At 41.7% G+C, this 19,515-nt stretch overlaps 1 protein-coding gene across 5 annotated transcripts in view; it reads right to left on the reverse strand.

Moving 5' to 3' along the window:
- The window catches only part of GLYR1 (glyoxylate reductase 1 homolog), a 56,531-nt gene that overhangs the window by 6,987 nt on the left and 30,029 nt on the right, over positions 1 to 19,515 (reverse strand). For 3 of the 5 annotated variants that reach the window (XM_077449456.1, XM_077449454.1, XM_077449457.1), the window contains 9 exons: positions 17,129 to 17,200; positions 13,143 to 13,193; positions 12,980 to 13,053; positions 10,245 to 10,362; positions 9,073 to 9,183; positions 5,834 to 5,935; positions 4,192 to 4,354; positions 2,332 to 2,511; positions 2,081 to 2,205 (listed from right to left, as the gene is read on the reverse strand). In XM_077449456.1, the coding sequence (XP_077305582.1) occupies positions 2,081 to 2,205; positions 2,332 to 2,511; positions 4,192 to 4,354; positions 5,834 to 5,935; positions 9,073 to 9,183; positions 10,245 to 10,362; positions 12,980 to 13,053; positions 13,143 to 13,193; positions 17,129 to 17,200 (996 nt within the window). The remainder of the gene's footprint in view (positions 1 to 2,080; positions 2,206 to 2,331; positions 2,512 to 4,191; positions 4,355 to 5,833; positions 5,936 to 9,072; positions 9,184 to 10,244; positions 10,363 to 12,979; positions 13,054 to 13,142; positions 13,194 to 17,128; positions 17,201 to 19,515) is intronic. The other 2 variants (XM_077449453.1, XM_077449455.1) reach the window with 1 other exon arrangement.

Consider the following 19,515-nt stretch of genomic DNA (forward strand, 5'->3'; position numbering starts at 1 on the left):
AATGAACTTTACTTTATTTTTCTCATCAGAGCAGAAGTGTCAGGCCATAATGCCACCATACAGTCTGCCCTGTCTTTTGCCCGAGCTCTGATGATACCAGAACCTAAAGAAATCTGTCATCTATAAAAAAAACAAGCTGTTCTGATTATATGACAAAAAAACTGAAAGCGGTAGTAAACCACATCAAGAGATAAAAAAAAAAAAGGAAGAAAAACAGGCACTGGGCAGTTTAAAGCGGTTGTATAGTCAAAATTGCAACTTTTACTTACAGGTAAGCCTATAATAAGGATTACCTGTAGGAAAAAAAATAAAATAAATAAATAAAAAAATCTCCTAAACCTGTACGGTTTAGGAGATATTCCCCCCGCAATGAGCCACTTACTGCAGCATGCGCACAAGGGATTCTCAGCCGAAAGCCCGGTAGGCGACGGACTTTGCCGGAAAGAAGTCTCCCTCGCACATGTGCGGGAGTGAAGACATCGCAGGCCCAGCCACTCACAGCGCTAGAGCCGCGATACCAGGAAGATATGCAGAGGCAACATGTCGGCTACCTCAGCGTGGACCAGGTGAGATATAGAAGCCTCGTTCTAAGGTAAGTATTTCATAATGAGCTTGTATGCGGTGCATACGAGCTCATTATGCCCTTTGCCTTACAGGTGTAAAAAAAAAAAAACCCAAAAAACAAAACAAACAAAACAAAGTGTGTCAGCGGGTTTACTGCCGCTTTAAGTCATAACATGCTAGTATGCATTACCTGAAAAGGAACCCCTCCAACGGTGCGCTGTCACCACTGAAGGCGCTTCCATCTTCACCCAGTCTTACTTCCGGGTTTGTGGGCTTTGGCGAAAAGAATGGCCGAGCCAGAGATGAAGTCCCTTCCACACATGGACGCAGGAGTCACCGTTTACTGCACAGCTCTGAAGGAATGGCGTGGGTATGGCGTTTCTTCAGAGGGCATGAGCCAGTGAAGTCACTGGCTGCATCTAAAAGTAAATATCTCCTAAACAGTGCATGTTTAAAAGATATTTACAATACCTAGAGGGAAGCCTTAAAGGCTAACCAATAGGTAAAAATCATACAAGGGAGTTTACTCCTACTTTAAAGGCTTTATCAACTACCATGTTTTACCCCCCCTCTTAGTCACCCCCGCAAAGTAACGGTGTTAGCCTTGAGCTCAAGCAGGAGCAAGGTATGCCTGCCTCTGGCCTTACAGACACATTGAGAGCTTATGTTTGCTTTTACAGGGAGAGAATATTGGATTAACCACACTAAGACCCCTTTCACACCAGGGCGTTTTGCAGACGCTATAGCGTTAGAAATAGCGCCTGCAATCCGCCCTAAAGAAGCTGCACCATTGTGTGTGGTGTGAAAGCCCCGAGGGCTTTGACACTACAGCGGTGCGCTGGCAGGACTTCAGAAAAAAGTCCTGCCAGCAGCTTCTTTGGAGCGGTGTGTTTACCGCTCCTCCACCACTGCTCCCCACTAAAATCAATGGGGCAGCGCTGTAATGCCGCCGGCAAAACGCCGCTATTGCGGCATATTGCCGGCGGTTTTAACCCTTTCGCGGCCGCTAGCGGGGGGTAAAAGCGCCCCGCTAGCGGCCGAAATGCGCTGCAAATCCGCTGCTAAAAATAGCGGCGTTTTACCGCCGACGCTATCAGCGGTGTGGTGTGAAAGGGGTCTAACATATATCCTTGAATGGTAAGGCTCCACTATTTGTAAAAAAAAAAAAAAAAAAAAAAAAAAAAAAAAAAAACTGATTTCGATTTTTAACAATAAAATATTCCTGGATGGTCGACTTAAGCTCTGCCACCCTAGAATAAACAATGCCACCCAATATACGATCAGCAAGGCAGCCGCATTGTTTAAATGAGGTATTTTAGCATTTGAAATGGAGTCAGAAAATGGGTAATGCTTATACCCAAAGTCAAGAAGAGGCCTCCACATTACAAGAAAGTACTCCCATCCTGGGACTTTTTTTTTTTTTTATAGAAAAGAGAATGAAGGGCACGGCTGGGCCTCCTTGTAGTCAGAATAGAAGAAATGCAATACAGCAAATTGAAAACCTGCAGAAATTTACCTCATTGGCTGCAGCGGCCATAGGAGTTGGGTGGTTCACAGAGTCTCCCAGGGCGATGGCTAGCCTCAGGTCTTTCTGGATATATTTCAGATAAAAATCTGGTTTGAAATTCCCCTGTAGGATATCTGGGTGGGCAAAGAAGAAAAGCAGAGATCATAGATACTAGAACCAGCAATATGAAAGTCTTCAAAAACACAACCAAAACCACAAACCAACACAAACGGAAGGAAAATAGATGCAGGGGTCCTTACTTTGGCACTTTTGGTCCACGAAAATATTGGCGAGCTGCCCCTGATTCAGGATGTCCAGCAGAGTCTGTTGAGATTGACCGGTCACTTGAGCCAATGTCATCCCTTCTGCTATTGTGGCCATGAAGCTGCCCTGGATCATGTTTAGGATCAGCATCATTCTGGCTGCATTACCTACTTCCCCTATGAGAGACACACACACAGACAATAGTTCTTGCAGGGTCATTAAAGCAGAATGCCGCAGCTTTAAAGGTTGAAAAGAAAATACTTGGATATGACAGTCTAAATGTAAAGGTTCATAAAAAATAAATGCATAATTCTGCAGCAAAAACAATTTACAAACCATGCAGCTTTAAAGGGGTTGTAAAGGTAAATGTTTTTTCACCTTAATGCATTCTATGCATTAAGGTGAAAAAACATCTGACACTGCCGGCGCCCCCAGTCCCCCCGTTTTACTTACCTGACCCCTCGAAAATCCCACGCTCGCCCCCGGCCTCCTCTTCGCCGCTCAGCCTGGCCGCTGATTGGCTGGAGTGGATGGATTGAAAGCAGCGCAGCCATTGGCTCGCGCTGCTGTCAATTACATCCAATGACGCAGCGCTCCGGGGGGCGGGGCCTTGTGATACAGCGAGCGGCTATAGCCGCCGGCTGTATTACGGGAGCGCGCCCGCAGGTGCTTCTCACCAATGCGAGGGAGCTCGCATGAATGTGAGAAGCACCTGCGGGAGGAAGCAGAGACAGCCGCCGAGGGACCCCAGAAGAGCAGGTTCAGGGCCACTCTGTGCAAAACGAGCTGCACAGTGGAGGTAAGTATAACATGTTTGTTATTTTAAAAAAATAAAAAATTTTGCTTTACAATCCCTTTAAGCTTTGTTTAGCTTTAGAAAGTGTAAGGAAGGGTCAGAATCCCTTCCATTTTTATTTCGGTCTTTTCCTATTTTAGATTGAATAGATTTGGCAGCACACAACAGATCTGGAGTCCAAAAGGCCTGATCACATCATAAGCAAGACATAGCAACTTTTTGGAGTCCCGCAGTGCCCCTTCTTCAGGAATGCGATCACCACATGCCTGACAAAGGGGTCCTGCTTGACTCTGAAACGTTGCACTCTTGCTTGTGATGTGATCATGCTTTAAAAAAATGTTTGGCTATATTTTAAAGATGAGGTGTTGGGCTTTAAGCACTGTAAAATCCAACTCTGGGCTCCCCACTCTGCCATTCATGCATTTTTTTTAAACACTTTTTTCCACAAGACATCAGGCCTGGCACAGGCAAGTATGAGGTCTTTTCTCTATCAATCTTCTCTGGCTCTCAGCATCACTATACTATTAGTGCAAAGTGTTGTGATGATGGGGGCACCCTCTAAAAGGGAGGGTCCACGACACCCTGTAGTTAACAGTATTTGCCAAGTCATTTAACCCAGGAGACTGGGGACATCTTGTGGTGAAGAAGGAAAATGCAGAGAGAAGAGGAAAGTATTGTAGCCAAAAGCTACCAGATTGTTTTTTTTAATTGATCCTGGGTAAACTTGGCCCAGAGTTAGGCTTTAAGAAGCAGAATAATCAAGGTCCATAGGCTTCTGCAATGACTATATAAATTATTCTTACCATATGTGGTTGTATGATCACAAAAAGTGTGAGGTCTCCTCAAACAGTTGTCACTGGAACAGGTGTAGGTGGATGGTGAGGTCTCTATACTGGCAGTCCCATGCCTACACATCTCCTGTGGCCATTGGGGGGGGGAATCCCCTTGGCTATAGCCAACAACCCACCCTACTCCCAAAGAAATGATCGATCAAACCCCCATCAAAAACTGGAATGTCACATTTAAATAACTGAATGTGTAAACTTGTTTTAGTCTTTACCAAGAAAGAAGGAGGTTTTGCCCATGGCCTGGAAGCAGCTGCTGCAGTCTTCATATACACCTTGATCGCCTGCTGCTAAGATCATCAACATCCCATCATTGGATAACTGCTGGTTACCGGACACTGGAGCCTCTAGGAAACGACCACCTCGAGACACGATAACCTGAATGTGGAAGGATGACAGAGGAAGTGATTGGTGTGTACCATCAACACTGCTGGTTGGAAACAGAAAACCCATCAAAAATCCAAACAAACCACAATTCAGACCCCAGGAAATGAACTAATGCTGCCAGGAGGGCACAGAACGTTAGAACCCATCTTTTTTTTTTATTATTATTAAAGACGGAGTCAACCTTGACAGTTGGGATTTAAAATAGAACTATGGTCAAAAACTGAAATATACTAAAAGATCTATTATTTGTTAAACATGTCTGTCTACTTGGGAAAACAGACAGCAGGGCCATCAGTGTACCTGGGAGAGGAGGGCCTATAGTTTTTTTTTTCCCCCTAGGGTCCTTTCTTACAGGGATTTCCTATAAATGGTTACAATGCAGCCTCCCCTCTACACAACTTGCCATGCTGTCATCCTTTGCGTCGGGACGTTCCCAATCAGTCTACAGCAGGGTGTCAGGGTGGGGAGCTGAAATTGTGGACAGCGTCCCCAAAGAAGCCCTGGCTTGTCATTCAACATGTAGGACATACCAATTCCCTGTCCACACACACCTGCAAATAGGCAGATCGGAATTTGCATACATTGTTAACCTAGGCCAGTCTTACATTACCCCCCTTTGAGCAGGGTGGGGTGGAATCATGGAAAATGTAGTTCCCTATGGGAGGTGCAGCAGCTAGTACACTTTTTAGAATGATATGCTTGCTCTGCAAAAAAAACTCTTCTCAGTATTGGAATCCTCTAGTGGAGGCTCAGAAGGGTCTAAACTTTTTACAGAGGTAAGAATAATATTAAACAATGAAACATAGTTATACGTGGAACACCCATGGGGGTTGATGTGGCTTAAAGTGGTTGTAAACCTCAGAAATTAAACATATCCCCCTATATTAGTCTGTACTTCTCAATCCAGAGCATGAAGTGTCATTTTTGTCTGCTGCCCCATACATTTGCTTTCTGTATGTGTAACTTCTGACAAGTTTTCCCAAAATCTGTATGTGTCCCTTCCCTCCAATAGGCTCTCCTCACTGAGATCTGCTGAGTGTAGCCTCAGCTCCCCACCCTCCGCTTTCTGGAAGCTCAGAACTTTGAATGGATGTAATGAAGACTGCAGATAAGACAGGTACAATTCATGTAGGAGGATTTGTTTCATCTCTGTGTATCACTTGAGGCCAGTCACTTCACTGGTTATAAAGTATGTAAGGGCTTGCAACCACGTTAACAAAAAAAAAAAAAAAAAAAAAACCTTGCCTTTAGTTGTACTTTAGCTCCTCTCCACTCTGCTTTAGCAGCTCTATGTATATGTCCCCACTAGAGATTTCCCTTCACTTGATGGCTCTTTTGGGGACACAGAGCAATAATTTCACAGAGGTCTTTATCCCCTTCCTACTCTACCCAAAACGATCAGACATCAAATAAAAAAATAAAAAATAAAAAGAAATTCCACTGTCAGCTTAGCTCTGCTACAAATAATACCTGGGCTAGTTCAATGACTGTTTCTGGATCCACAGTGGACATATCAACGTAACATTTTCCTGGACGGATGCCCTGCAGCACCCCGCTGGGTCCTAACACCAACTGGCAGAGAGGAGAAACAAAACATTAACATCACGCTATATTGAAAAATTGGTAAAAACCCTAGTTCAACTGACATAAGGCACCTACAATTATCCGGCTTATATAAAGACGGAAAAAGATGTGCAAGACTAGTAAACAGCATTTTCCATGCGTTTGCTCAAATAATTAAATTTATATATATATATATATATATATATATATATATATATATATATATATATATATATATATATATATATATATATATATATATATATATATATATATATATATATATATAATAAAGTGTGTGTGTATATACTCTGGTATAGCTATGTATGTCTGTTTTCATCACATAAAGCTAAACTTGGGGCTCTTTCATTTTAACTTTCAATATGTTTTTATTTATAATTCAAGGTGAGACAGTAAGAAAACATCACAAATAATACGGTCAGTGAACAAGTAAAATCTGGACAATATGACCCTCGTCCCATACAGCAATCGGGTCAATCAACAGTAAAACATGAAAGCGTAAAACCATAAGTCAAATAGGTTAAACGGAATCAGTATAATGGTAGACTATACATTACAGAGTAGCCCAAAAAAAGTATGGTGTTCCACCAATCAAAACTACAGACCCGTCCCACCCTCTGTAAGACCCAATTGGATCTTGCTCATAAAATCTTTGATATCTATATTGTCAAGAATAATAACAGAATAAAAAACGGAGCAAAGCAGTGGGAAGAAGAGACAAAGAAAGAAAGACAATAGGGAGGGGGGGAGAACGCTCCTACACCCCTCTTCCACTAGGAACGACCGCACAGAGTGGTGCCCGACCTCTTGTTGTTTTTCAAAGTATATAAAAGTATCTTATTAGACAATAGATATAGAGAAGAAAGAAAGAGAGAAGAAAAGAAAAGAAAAAGAAAGAAGAAAAGAGAGAGAGAGAGAGAGAGGGTCAACCAGCGGCAAATCACAGTGGGGAAATATAGTTGATCCATGGATCCCAAATTACATTAAATTTCTTGGAGTTATTACGAAGGGTCCAGGTGAGTCTATCATTAACCATAATCCAGTTAAGCTTAAGTTTTACAGAATCAAGAGGAACCATCGACTGCTTCCAATATCTAGCTATAGTTATCCTAGCAGCTAGGATTATATATGTGATCAGCTTAAAAGATTTCCTAGGAACCCCATCAGGGAGCTTCTGGAAAAGCGCTACCTCCGGGGCTCTACGAATATTAACCCCAGTAACCGTGTATATAAGGTTAAATATACGAATCCAAAATCTGGCTACAATCGGGCACTGCCACCAAATGTGGTACATTGAACCCAGCTGACCACACCGTCTGAAACACATGGGGGAAGTAGACGGATGCATCTTAGCTATCCTGGTTGGCACTAGATACCATCGTAGTAGAGTTTTATAATTTGCCTCAATCAATGCAGTATTAACAGATATTTTAGATAAAGCATAGGCTATATCCTGCCAATCAGACAGATCAAAAGTAAGATTCAAGTCCCGTTCCCAATGGATCATATAGGGAAGTTTAGTAATTGGGTCCGTAATGGTAGCATAAATGGTAGATATACGCCCCCGTATTTGGTCCTGTGATTGGCAGGATAATTCAAAATTCGTAAGAGTAAACGGTCTCTCTATCCTACAAAATTTAGAACGTATAAATGATACAATCTGATTATACCGAAACAGCTCACTAGGGGGCATCTGTAACGTCTCTACAAAGTACTGCAAGGAGTGAGGTCGGCCCCCAGGTAAATAGTCACCTATCCGTAGGAGGCCCTTATTGAGCCACCACTGGAATACCTGTGGGGTCAAGCCAGGTGGAAACTCTGGGTTACAAAACACCGGAGCCAAGGGAGTATGTGAAGACACCAATGGTTTACGATGGCGTACTCTGTCCCAAACCTCAAGGGAGTGGGACAGGGTAGGGCATAAGATAGGAGGGCGAAGGCGACTTGGTAGCCACATCAGGGAGCCAATAGCAAGAGGATGGCACGAAAGGGCTTCAATAGATACCCAAAGGGGCTGAGGCCCCCTGGCCGTGGTATATGAAAGTTGTGTTATCTGAGCCGCCTGATAATAAGCTTGTAGATTAGGGAGGCCAAGCCCACCGCGTAATTTTGAGGTATACAGCGTTGATTTATTCATGCGGGGTTTGGGGCTCTTTCATTTTAATATACTGTATTCCTCAATAACCACAACGGATTTAATGTTTTCTGTTCACCAAATCGCTTTGCCAACACAGTTATTACATTGTAATGTAGCAGTGACATCACTGCGCTGTACATGGCCTGCGTAGAACTGTGGGAGGGACCCAGCAGGCTCTACCCACTACACGCTCAGAAAACAGGAAGGGGCGGACACCAGACCAGTCACCCACACAAGGGGAGAGAGCAGCAGTGAGCGGTCTTTATTACAGGAAGCTCCTGCACAGAGAAGTGGCACACTTACTGCACAGGTCTGGAAGAAATACACAAAGATCTCAGTAGCAATACCCACGCCTCTTGTAATTTGGTCATGCTCATCTCAGATTTAAAGGGCAGGACCAGCTGGGGAAGAAAAATGTAAAAGCAGCTACAAATACTGTAGCTACTGACTTTTAATAAGCACACTTACCTGTCCTGGGTGCCCGCGATGTTGACCGACCATCCCTCGGCTCTCGGGTCCTGGCGCTGCCATTCCAACTAAGGGAAACATGCAGTGGAGCCTTGCGGCTGTACTGCCCATTTCCTACTGGGCATGTGCGAGTCTCGCATCGCTTTGTGAATGGGGTGCGCTGTGTTCTGGGACATGCACAGTTCCCAGAACACACCGCACCCCATTCACTAGAAGACGACGTGAGGAGAAGACCTTAAAATCACTGTGTAATAGGCAGAGGCAGATTAGGACGATCTGCCTAGAAACAGGCATTTCTGGTAAGTTAAAAAAAAAAAAAAAAAAAAAATTATATATATATATATATTTATTTTTTCCTCCAATTTTTTAGAAACATTTATCATATTATATATATATATATATATATATATATATATATATATATATATATATATATATATATATATATACACACACACATACACACACACATACATACACACACACACACACACACACAGGAAAACCAGATGAAACTTACATCTTTTGCTGCTTTAGGATCTGCAACACATGCAAACGTAATGTCACAAGTAGAGACTACTTCTGCTGGAGTTCTGCCTAAATGTGCCCCCTCTTGGATGAACAAGTCACACTGCAAGAGAAAAATAAACATAAAAAATACAATTAAAAACACACAAAACAACAAATGAGACAAAGCAAGGCAGTGCACATTCCTGACAGTCATTAGAATGGAAGTGGGGCTTGGATAAGCTACAAAATGTCTTTAAGGCCCCTTTCACACTGGTGCACTTTTGTGGTCACACCTTTCCAGAACAAAAGCACATGAAAATGACCCCCCTTTAAATCCTGTTTAATGGTTCACATTGCTGAGCTGCGTTTTGCACACCAAAAACACACCTTCCATTTTACGTCAATGGAAACGCATCAACAGTGCACCGCATTTGCATTTTTGGTGCATTTTTTGAGTCGCGTCTGCTTTCCACAGGTGCATTGCTGGGAGTCAGGAAACTTTTGAAAAAAAGCCTAGCCCTTTTAAGCGCACCTGTGTGAAAGGGCCCCAACATTACAGAACAAGTCCAGTTGAATAAGATTACTACTACAAGCTGCTATGGTAACATTTATTATTGTTCTGGCCAATATACATACACTTCAGTTTTGTTATCTTTTAAACAAATCTGTGCTTTACCCATGAAGCTCTTTTCAGCCATCAGAAACAAAGAAAACTCAGGTCTTCCAGAAATGAAGGGGGCATATGACTGGGAGTGATGGCAAAACCACATAGAATGAGTGACAGGGCAACATGCAGCCCACTCAACACCAATTTGACCTGTCTGGCATAGATGATGTCCAGAGGTCAGTCTTAAAATTTCAGCTCATCACTAGATACCACCTGAACTAATATTATTAGGTGCCTGCACTGCAACTGCACACAGCAAGGAACAGGCTGCAAACCTTACTAAACTCAAACATAACATAAGTGATTGTTAAACATTTACTTTGCCTGTTGTGGGCATGTTAATATGTAACTTATAAAGGAAAGACCATAAGAGCTACCCTGTCACCTAGATCCAATGCCAGACCTCAACATGTGCAAATTAGTTTTCAGTTCCAGAATAGCAATAACACACACTTCTCACTTTAAACAGCCTGGTTAGGATGACTTTAAATTCAGAGATAAGAAGCAAGTCCCACCTGTTCCGGGGTCATTACCTTCTCCGCAGTCCTATTCCAAACTGTCACCGTGTGCCCCATCTTCAGAAGGTTGGAGACTATGCCACTTCCCATCAACCCTAAGCCCAAAAAGCCGATCCTGGAGAAACAATTGAAAGCATAATGTTGATATAATGTTGGCCTGTAAGAAGCCTATTAGTTCTAAGGCTGAAAAGTTAACTGGAATCTGATATTTCAGGGATGGTAGGATCCCACACTTTCTGAAAGTGTCAGATTCCTGTTAACATTGCGGGCTTATAACCTAAAGCAGGGGTAAGCAATTAGTGGACCTCCAGCTGTTGCAGAACTACAAGTCCCATGAGGCATAGCAAGACTGACAGCCACAAGCATGACACCCAGAAGCAGAGGCATGATGGGACTTGTAGTTTTGCAACTGCTGGAGGTCCACTAATTTCATATCCCTGACCTAAAGGGAAAAAAGTACATGAAACAACCAGTGAAGGAATTGTCTTTTCTTTTTTACTATATTGAAAGATGCTTTAAAATTAACTTGTGAAAAATGGCGACAGGCGCTCTTTAAGCAAGCTAGAAGATAATGAACAAACTACTCCTGTTATTCAATTTTAGCTGTATGAGGCAGGATAAGCGCATGTGTGAACGACAGCATGAACCTTCAGTTAGCCGAATCCTGAATCGAGCCTCCTAATATCAGATTTTCAAGGTCTTACCAAAAGTGTATACTTTTGGGAAGAAAAACACTGCAATAAAGCGTGCAGTACGGCAACAAATTACTTTTAGCACATTAAATGAGTTAATGCACTGCAACGCCATTCATTTCGAATGCCACCCCAATGTACTAAAGCATGAGTGCCCAACCTGTGGCACGCCAGCTGTTGCGGAGCTACAAATCCCATCATGCCTTTGCAAGTCCTGCTCTTAACTGTCAGCCTTGCAATGCCTCATGGGACTTTTAGTTCTGCAGCGGCTAGGGGGCCACTGGCTGAGCACCCATGCACCAAAGCAACCCACGGTAACATACTGCTGTGCATTGCCTTGCGCTATGCCAGAAAAAAAATTCTGCATGCCCACATTTTGATCTGTTCCTGTGTGTTGGCAGCCCATTTAACATGAATGTGATGCCTTAATGAAACAAAAGTTAACGTGTAACAGTCGACACAGGAAAGGACAAGTATGAATGGGCCCCTAGGCAGATCTACGGGAAGACAAATGGATTAATCACTAATCAAACTTCCCTATGCTCTTTGAAGAAATCAACCTCATCATTGTCTGTTGAGGGAGCCAAATAGCATCCTCTGCCCAAGCAGACATGGCATAGACACAAAGGCTATAAAATGTGCCTGTTTAAATGCTAGACCTGAGACACAGCTCTAAGGCCTCATGAACACTGCTGCTGCTAAACGGATGTTTAGGAGCAGTTGGGCCAAATTTTTCATAGTGGTTTCTAGGCAGTTGAGTTTAGGAGGCCTTTTTTAGAAAGCAAAAAAATGAGTTCAGACGCTTAGTTTAGAGGAATTTCAAGTGGCAAACGCTTCTAAACATTAGCCATGTTTCGTTTACAGGCGTTTTTTGGATATTTTGAAAAAAAAATTTTTTCCCCAAATGCTTATAAATGCAAATGCGGCAAAACTGACATTTTAAAACGCGGGTTACAATCTGTAAAGTTTAATTGTTCAGGAGAGGTTGTAAAAACGTCCCGTGTACAGTAAGCCTTAGTGTATTCCCAACACCAGAATTTGTTATTTTACTTGACACCATCCAGGGGCGCCACATGAGTCATCTTCGGGCACATTCACAAATCTAAAACCCATAGTCAGTAATTAAAGGTTAACTTCACTTTTGGGAACATATTGCATGTTCCACCCGTTTTTACGGTGAAACGTAATGGTTCCTATGCTGCATCCGTTGCCCGATCCCCCCTACCCAACCTGCCTGTGACAGCAGTATGGGTATAAGTTCCCTGTAATAGCTGTCACTTTCTAAAATAAGCACGGCAGTGAGGTGCTCCGCCCACACGGCCTCGTCTTTCATGCATACAGCTGTGTGTGTGTGTGAATGAACTACAAGCCCCAACATCCTTTGCGGCTGTCAGCTTGTAGTTCTCAATGAACTACCACGACGCTGCGGAGAGCCATGGTAGTTCATGGATTCTTCCTGTCTGGGCATCTGCTTGTCCATACGGGACGTACGGGCACAGATACACAGAAATATCTGCAAGAGACCTGCATTTAGGGTTGCCACCTCATCCCTTTAAACCCGAACGCATATGAATAGCACAGGTTCTAGGGCTAATTTAATGCAGATAAGGCACCGAGTTTAATTACCACCTTAATCAGTCACAGAACCTGTGTAATTAATGTGTTCAGGCTTAAAGGGATGAGGTGGAAACCCTACCTGCATGGCATCAGCGATCTGATCGCTGGTGCAATGCTTTACAGGCTTCAAAAACGAAAAAAAAAAATATAACAAAGGCACAATTTTTACCTATAAAAAAAAATAAAAAATTATATATATATATATATATATATATATATATATATATATATATATATATATATATATATATATATATATATATATATATATATATATACACACACACACACATACATACATATACACACGCATTTCTTTTTTTTTTTTTTTTAAGTGAACTAATCCTTTAAGTAATCCTAATGCACATACTGAGCAGCCTACAATCTTTTGAAGTGCCAGGGCTGTGTTGGCAGGAGACGTACTTTTTATCTGTGGGTGTGATACTGCCGTTAATGGCTGTGCTGTCTGCTGCTTGGATCGACGTTGAACCGGTGTCCTGTACAGAGACAATAAAACGTTACTGATCAGATGAAACGGAACCGAAATTGGTAAACAAGCTGTGACAGTTGAAGGAATGTTTCTTACCTCTTCTGACACTTTAAGTCGTTTGCTGATGGCCTGGTATGTGACGCTGGGCTGCCATGTGACAAAAACAGAAACACAACAAATTAGATAAAGCTCCACTAGATCCTTATATAACCTAAAGCGGGCCTATATTGAAATTTTAAAATGAAAGTCTATGCGAACCCAAACAACTTTTTTTGGGATACAATCACAGAGTAGCTTTATCTCCATTACAATAGGGATATGTTGTCACCTTTATGGGATCGGACATGAGAAGAGGGAGGGGGCATAACCTCTGCTAGTGCATTTGTTGCTATGTTGCCCTCCCTTAATATTCAGTTTGGGACATCCCTATCATAATGGAGATGAAGATAGAATTTCCTTGGTTCCAATCCCTAAGTCTTGTGGTTTATTGCCTGCCAAAAAAACATAAAAAGAATAAAATAAAAACTGAAGCCTCGCCTAACAGGGAGGGGGGGTTATGGCTAAAAAGGGGACTTCCCGTGTTTCCAGTCACCTGAAGGTGGCAGAATAACCCTATTGTAATGGAGATGAAGACGCTCTGTCCTGGAGAGCACGATAAAGAAAAATAGCTGTATATCCTGTCAGAAATCCAGAGCTGTCTAACCATCCCTCCCAGATTTTAACTATGGACTACAGAACAATGCTAGCCATATATGGCTCACATTTTGTCTGTGAATAAGGATGAAATTTGAACCATGGTACCACCCAGCTAAAAAAAAAAAAAAAAAAAAAAAAAAAAAAAAAAAAAAAAACTTTCATCTGAAAATCCGAGGAGGTGGGCAGACATTTCTCAGCTGTACAGTTCCTGATGCCAAACCAGACAGTTCTTGAGTGGGTATTTGACTGCCACAGGAGAAGTAGCGGTCAGAAGATAGCCAGCAGAAAAGATTTTCCCATCCTGTTTGGATAGGGAACCCTATTAATGTGTAAAGCTTGCCTTTGGAATTGTTCACATCACGTCTGTTGAGCTACACTGATCAGTGTTTATCAACAGAGGCTCAAATGATGTAGAAAGTAATGAAATATACTCAGGTAATTCCAAAAGAGCATGAGGTTTAATTACAATCAGCTGCAGCTGGGAGCAAGTCCAGACTTGCTTGATGACAAAGGGCTTGTACCTTCTGAAACTTTTTGATTTTTGGCTAAATCTCTAATTTCTTACGCACCTTGCCTATAGACCTTGCAGTGAGCTATAAGGTCACACCTTATGAGAAACGATGTACACAGGAGACGGATCGGGGAGGGGAATTTCATATATGGTCTTTCATTAGATACATCTGCTAAGCTTCCATATATGAGGGATTGGGATGCCGATTTCGATACCAACAGGGCATTGAAATCATGATTAGATTAGAGCGAATGGTAATGTCTTAACGCGTATATGGTTTCCCGAGCTGATCACACTTATGCTTTAGAGGATGTCAAATGCAAGGCTCAATGTATCCTGTTTGGTGGGAATGTCCCAGATTATGGTTTTTTTTGAATAAGGCGTTTGCAATCCTGACACAGGTGACTGAAGCCTTAACATTTTACAAGCCCCAGCTATAACATTGCTAAAAGGAATCCTTCGCACGCGTTTCTCAAGATACACAGAGAGGGTTCTCCTAGCGGCCAAGCTTCCCATTGCCAATCACCTGAAGAAGGCTTCAGTCCGGGTGTCACAAGTTCAGCAAAAGGTTTCATGGATTATTACTCAAAAAGCTCAAGTGCATAATCCAAGATTAGAAAAAGTTTAGAGTCCCTGGGCACGCTATGTGCATGTTGAGTCGAGAGTCTATTGAACTAGAAGGCATTTAGCCAGTGTCCTTCATTGCCCTTGGGATCCTTACTCTTTCCAATCTACCCTTTGACTTTATTTGGTCTTGCCAATCTTGTCTGTGGCAACATGGCTACATTGGCATAGTCTTTTCAAGTTTACAATTGATGAGATAGAGAGTGTGTGTGTGTGTGTGTGTGTGTGTGTGTGTGTGTGTGTGTTTTCTCTCTCTCTCTCTCTCTCTCTCTCGCTATATACATCTATAAAAATGTTCATATTAATATATAATTTTTATTATCTCAATATTCTGGAGTATTAGAATGTAATTTGAGTTTTGGCTACAAGCATTTCATAAGACCTTATTTATTTTAAAGGCTATAACATGCTTTATTGTTGGCAATTGACATTATGTAACAATTCTTTCAACCGTTTGACATGATCTGAAAATTTAAAATAAAAAATTACCAATATGGTACAAGTAAAAGGGGTCATTGTTGAATTTTTAATATGTATGCATCTTACTCTTCAAGTTTCTCTAAAATAAAAATCATTGCTTAATAAATACTAATTAGTTATTAATACATATGCTAATTAATATCAATAAATATGAATTATATGGGTTAACATGAACATTTTACTACACAACCCAAGGGCAAAGGGAAAGCATTTGTTTTCATGCGCCCTATTGGCATTGTGTGGGTGCATTGCATAAACACGGCATGTCTATTTTTATGGAATGAATGACAAAAGGTTACACTTCACTGCAGCATATTTCAAGGTGCTGTTGTGTATAAAGCTGAATGAACTAATTTTGTTTTCATTTTCAAAAAAAGCAAACCATCCTAAACAGTGCAATGCAATGTACAGTAACAATGCATCACACCATAACACATGCATTATACCAATTGGTGTGACTGGACCCTTAGTTATGTTGAGAAATGGAGGACAGTACAAGACCCCTTTCACACTGGGCAGACTCCGTCAAAGGAATCCACCTGCTCAGCAGTTATTAGCAGACAGATCCCTCGCTGAGCAGGTGGATTCCTTTGACGGAGTCTGGCCAGTGTGAAAGGGCAGATGTCAGGTCCAAGTCCACTCAGCTATGCAGACCGGACACAGCATGCTGTTCTGTATGTGGCTGTCGGATGGAAACAGACCGCCTGTCTAATTCCATCAGATCCGCCGGACGCAAGTCTGCTGACATCTGCCTCCCCATAGAGAGCAATCGATGAAACAATCAGATCCGACTGAAAAACTGACAGGCAGGCCCGATCAGTCCATCAGTGTGAAAAGGGCCTAAGGTATTCAGTAGTTTAGCAAAAGACAATTGAGGAGGACTGGCGTTTCGTCAGATTAGGCGACCCATCAGAATGGAACGGAAGCGAGGTTCCGTCACCGCCATCGTGCTACACCCCACACTCATCCACAGTAAGGGTACACTGAGAAGGGCAAAAGCGGACATCTTGTTACACCCACCTGAGTTTTGCGTTTTACACTTATATTTCACAGTAAAGTGAGTTTATATACTGAAATACAGTACTTAGAACTCTGTATGAATGTTGAGATGTTGAATTTTAACAGCAGCAAACTTCTGTCAGATTAGCGAACCTGTGAGACTAGCAGGCTTGCCGCTACTATAAAAATTCAACATCTAACCAGACGGAGTTGTAAGTACTGTATTTCACTATATAAACTCACTTTACTGTTAAAAATAAGTGCAAAATGCAAGACTCCAGTGGGTGTAACATGATGTCCACTTTGCCCCTTCTCAGTGTATCCTTACTATGGAAGAGTGCAGGGTGTAGCAAGATGGCAGCCACAGGACTTCACTTCCATTACTATTTCTGACAGGTCGCCAAATCTGACGGAACACTGGCACCACTAGTCCCCAAAATGATTGTAAGCCTGCAAAAAGAAATTAGGGGCCAAAGGCATATCTGGCACACGGACAAGCATTTTTTTCTGGACCGCAGGACTCTTTAAAGAGACAAAATATGGGGAAATTAGCATGTATAGCAAATATGTATATCACTTTTTTTTTCCTTTACGGAAGCCATGTTTCCAATAAGCTATGCATGCATCAAACATACATGAAAAGTGACAATGACAAAAAACTTTAGGTCTCTGAAAATGCACTGTACTTTTCCTATAACCTTTAGTAGGATGACTCATTAAAAACAAGTCCTTAGGGCCCTAAAAAGACAAAATGGGGAACTGGCATAAGTACCTTTTTTAACACCATCTCTGTGCCAAGGGTTCTGTGTCCGTGAAGCAGCCAATTGTCACCCGCAGAGTCCTCCTGCAATGGAAGCAAACAACATTGCTTATAATGTGACTAACACACCTTTGTGTACTCTGCACTTCTCTACTAGTGATCAAACATGGCACATCAACTGTAGCCAAAACTTTGTATTTGAAATTATATATATATATATAATTTCTAAATTCTGTCTCCCTCATTTTGCTTCATTCCCCAAAATGAGAAAGAACTTTCAATCCAATATCTGTGTAATCGCCTGCAGCCACATCACAGGGGAAGGTACTTCCCAAAGTCTACAAATCTAGAACTTCCTGCGTCACCAATCAAATCTAGGTTACCATAACAGGTGTGAATCAGATTGGTGGCTACGAGAAGCCTCTTAGAACTGACTTTTGGTATGGGAGGAACAGCAAGGCAGCTGCAGTGGGTGTGTTCAGGAACAGTTCTCCTTTAATCACAAGCAGGGGGTTCCCAGTTTACCAAATAAGCGGCAGTGGGGTAAACTGGTGCACTATAATAATGCAGCTCTGCGTTTTTATATGCATCAAGACTTTTCATTGCAATATATTACTGTGTATGCTTAAAGATCAAAATGTAGCAAAATGCACAGGCAGCAGACGATTTCTGATCATCAAAGGACTGGAATAACTCCTTAATATACAAAATAGGCCATGAACACCACAATGCTTTAATTTTTATTTTTTTAACTGTACAGTAAACATGTGCCATGTTTTCAGATCTTCTGTTCAAGAAAACCAGTCAGTCACAGCTGGGCTTATGCAAGAATAGGACTATGGAATCTTAACTTGGCTATAAAAAAAACACTATAAAACAGGCTTGTGTGTAAAATCTATGTGCCCTGTTGGTTTTAATCTGAGATCAAAGGAGAAAAAAAAAAAAATAAAAAAAAAAAAAAAAAAGGGGGGGGAGGTTTACTGTTGATATGCTGGTAAGACTTAAGCAATGTGAACGTCGAGTAGCATAATGCTGCTTATGTTGCCACAGCCATTACAACATAAGAAAGCTCATACAACGTGAGATCAGGTACAAACGTGATCAGTGGGCCAGCAGTGATAATCCAGAAGAAGCCACTAAAGATGCCTTCTATCCAAAATGGTGGGGGAATCTAGAAGGGGAAAAAAAAAAAAAAAAAAAAAAAAAAAAAAAAAAAAGGGGGGGGGGGGGAGGAGGAGGAAGAAAAAAAATAAAATAAAGGAAAGGGTGGGGGGAAAAAAAAAAAAAAAAAAGAGAGAAGGGGGGGGGGGCACGGGACGGGAGAAGAGCCTCCCCTTCAGCGATGAATTTGGGGACAGGGCACTTTATGTCGTAGTCTTTTTTTTTTTTTTTTTTCCCTTTTTTTTTTTACACCAGCTGGAAAGCACTGGCTATATCACTAGTACCTCAAACCAATGAGGAAAGCAAGTTTAATTTTTCACTAAAGCTCATACCTTTTTTTTTTTTTTTTTTAAGGGAAAAATTTACTTTAACAAGTGTAAATAGTCATAAATAAAGACTAAATATTCAAATTCCTACATATCCCAGTCATGACAGGCTTTTATCTGCATAATATAGCAAAAACATAAAATGTTTCCTTGGCTTAAACAGCAGATCTAGACAAAAAGAAAGTTGAACTCCATGCAAAAAAAACAATTGTAACCAATGTATTAGTTTAGAACATTTATTAGTAGAACTTTTAAACTCCACAACTTTAAATATCACTTTAAGCCAAATCAGACTCAACAGCATTGCACAGGGAAAGGAAGAGCACAGGAGAACCTCTTCATTGACCTGCTATTCATACCTTGCCCAATTACAGGCTGGGGGAGGAGAAGTCAAAGATTTAAAACCTCAACAGCCAATTTGTCCTATGATTACCTAGAAGTAGGGCGGTGACCATTCCTGCTACCTTGGGGAGGAAGCTCAACTGTGTACAGGGAGGAGGCTTACAGCTCTAGTCTAAGAGCTTGTACACACGGTTGGACATTCCGACAACCAAATCCGTCGGATTTTGTCCGAAACTGGTGTTGCATACACACGGTTGAATAAAGTTATCGGAAAATCCGATCGTTTGGGAAAGTGATGACGTTATTTCGTTACGACGGGACTACGTTCAGGCTAGTAGTCAATAGCTTTAGTCTAGGACTTTGATCTGAGCATGCGTGGCAATTTGTCCAATTGGAATTCTCTACAAACGATCGTACAAAGTCCGATCGGATCATGTCTGAAATTTTTTTATAGCCCAGCTCTAAAACTGTCGGTCAGATATTCCGACGGAAACAGTCCGATGGAACACAAACATGGTCGGAATATCCGACAACACGGGCCGATCGGACATTTTCCGTCGGGAATGTCCA

This window comes from Lithobates pipiens, unplaced genomic scaffold, assembly GCF_037356315.1.
Source record: "Lithobates pipiens isolate NorthernLeopardFrog02 unplaced genomic scaffold, aLitPip1_a1.2 Scaffold_22, whole genome shotgun sequence".
NCBI classification, from domain to species: Eukaryota; Metazoa; Chordata; class Amphibia; order Anura; family Ranidae; genus Lithobates; species Lithobates pipiens.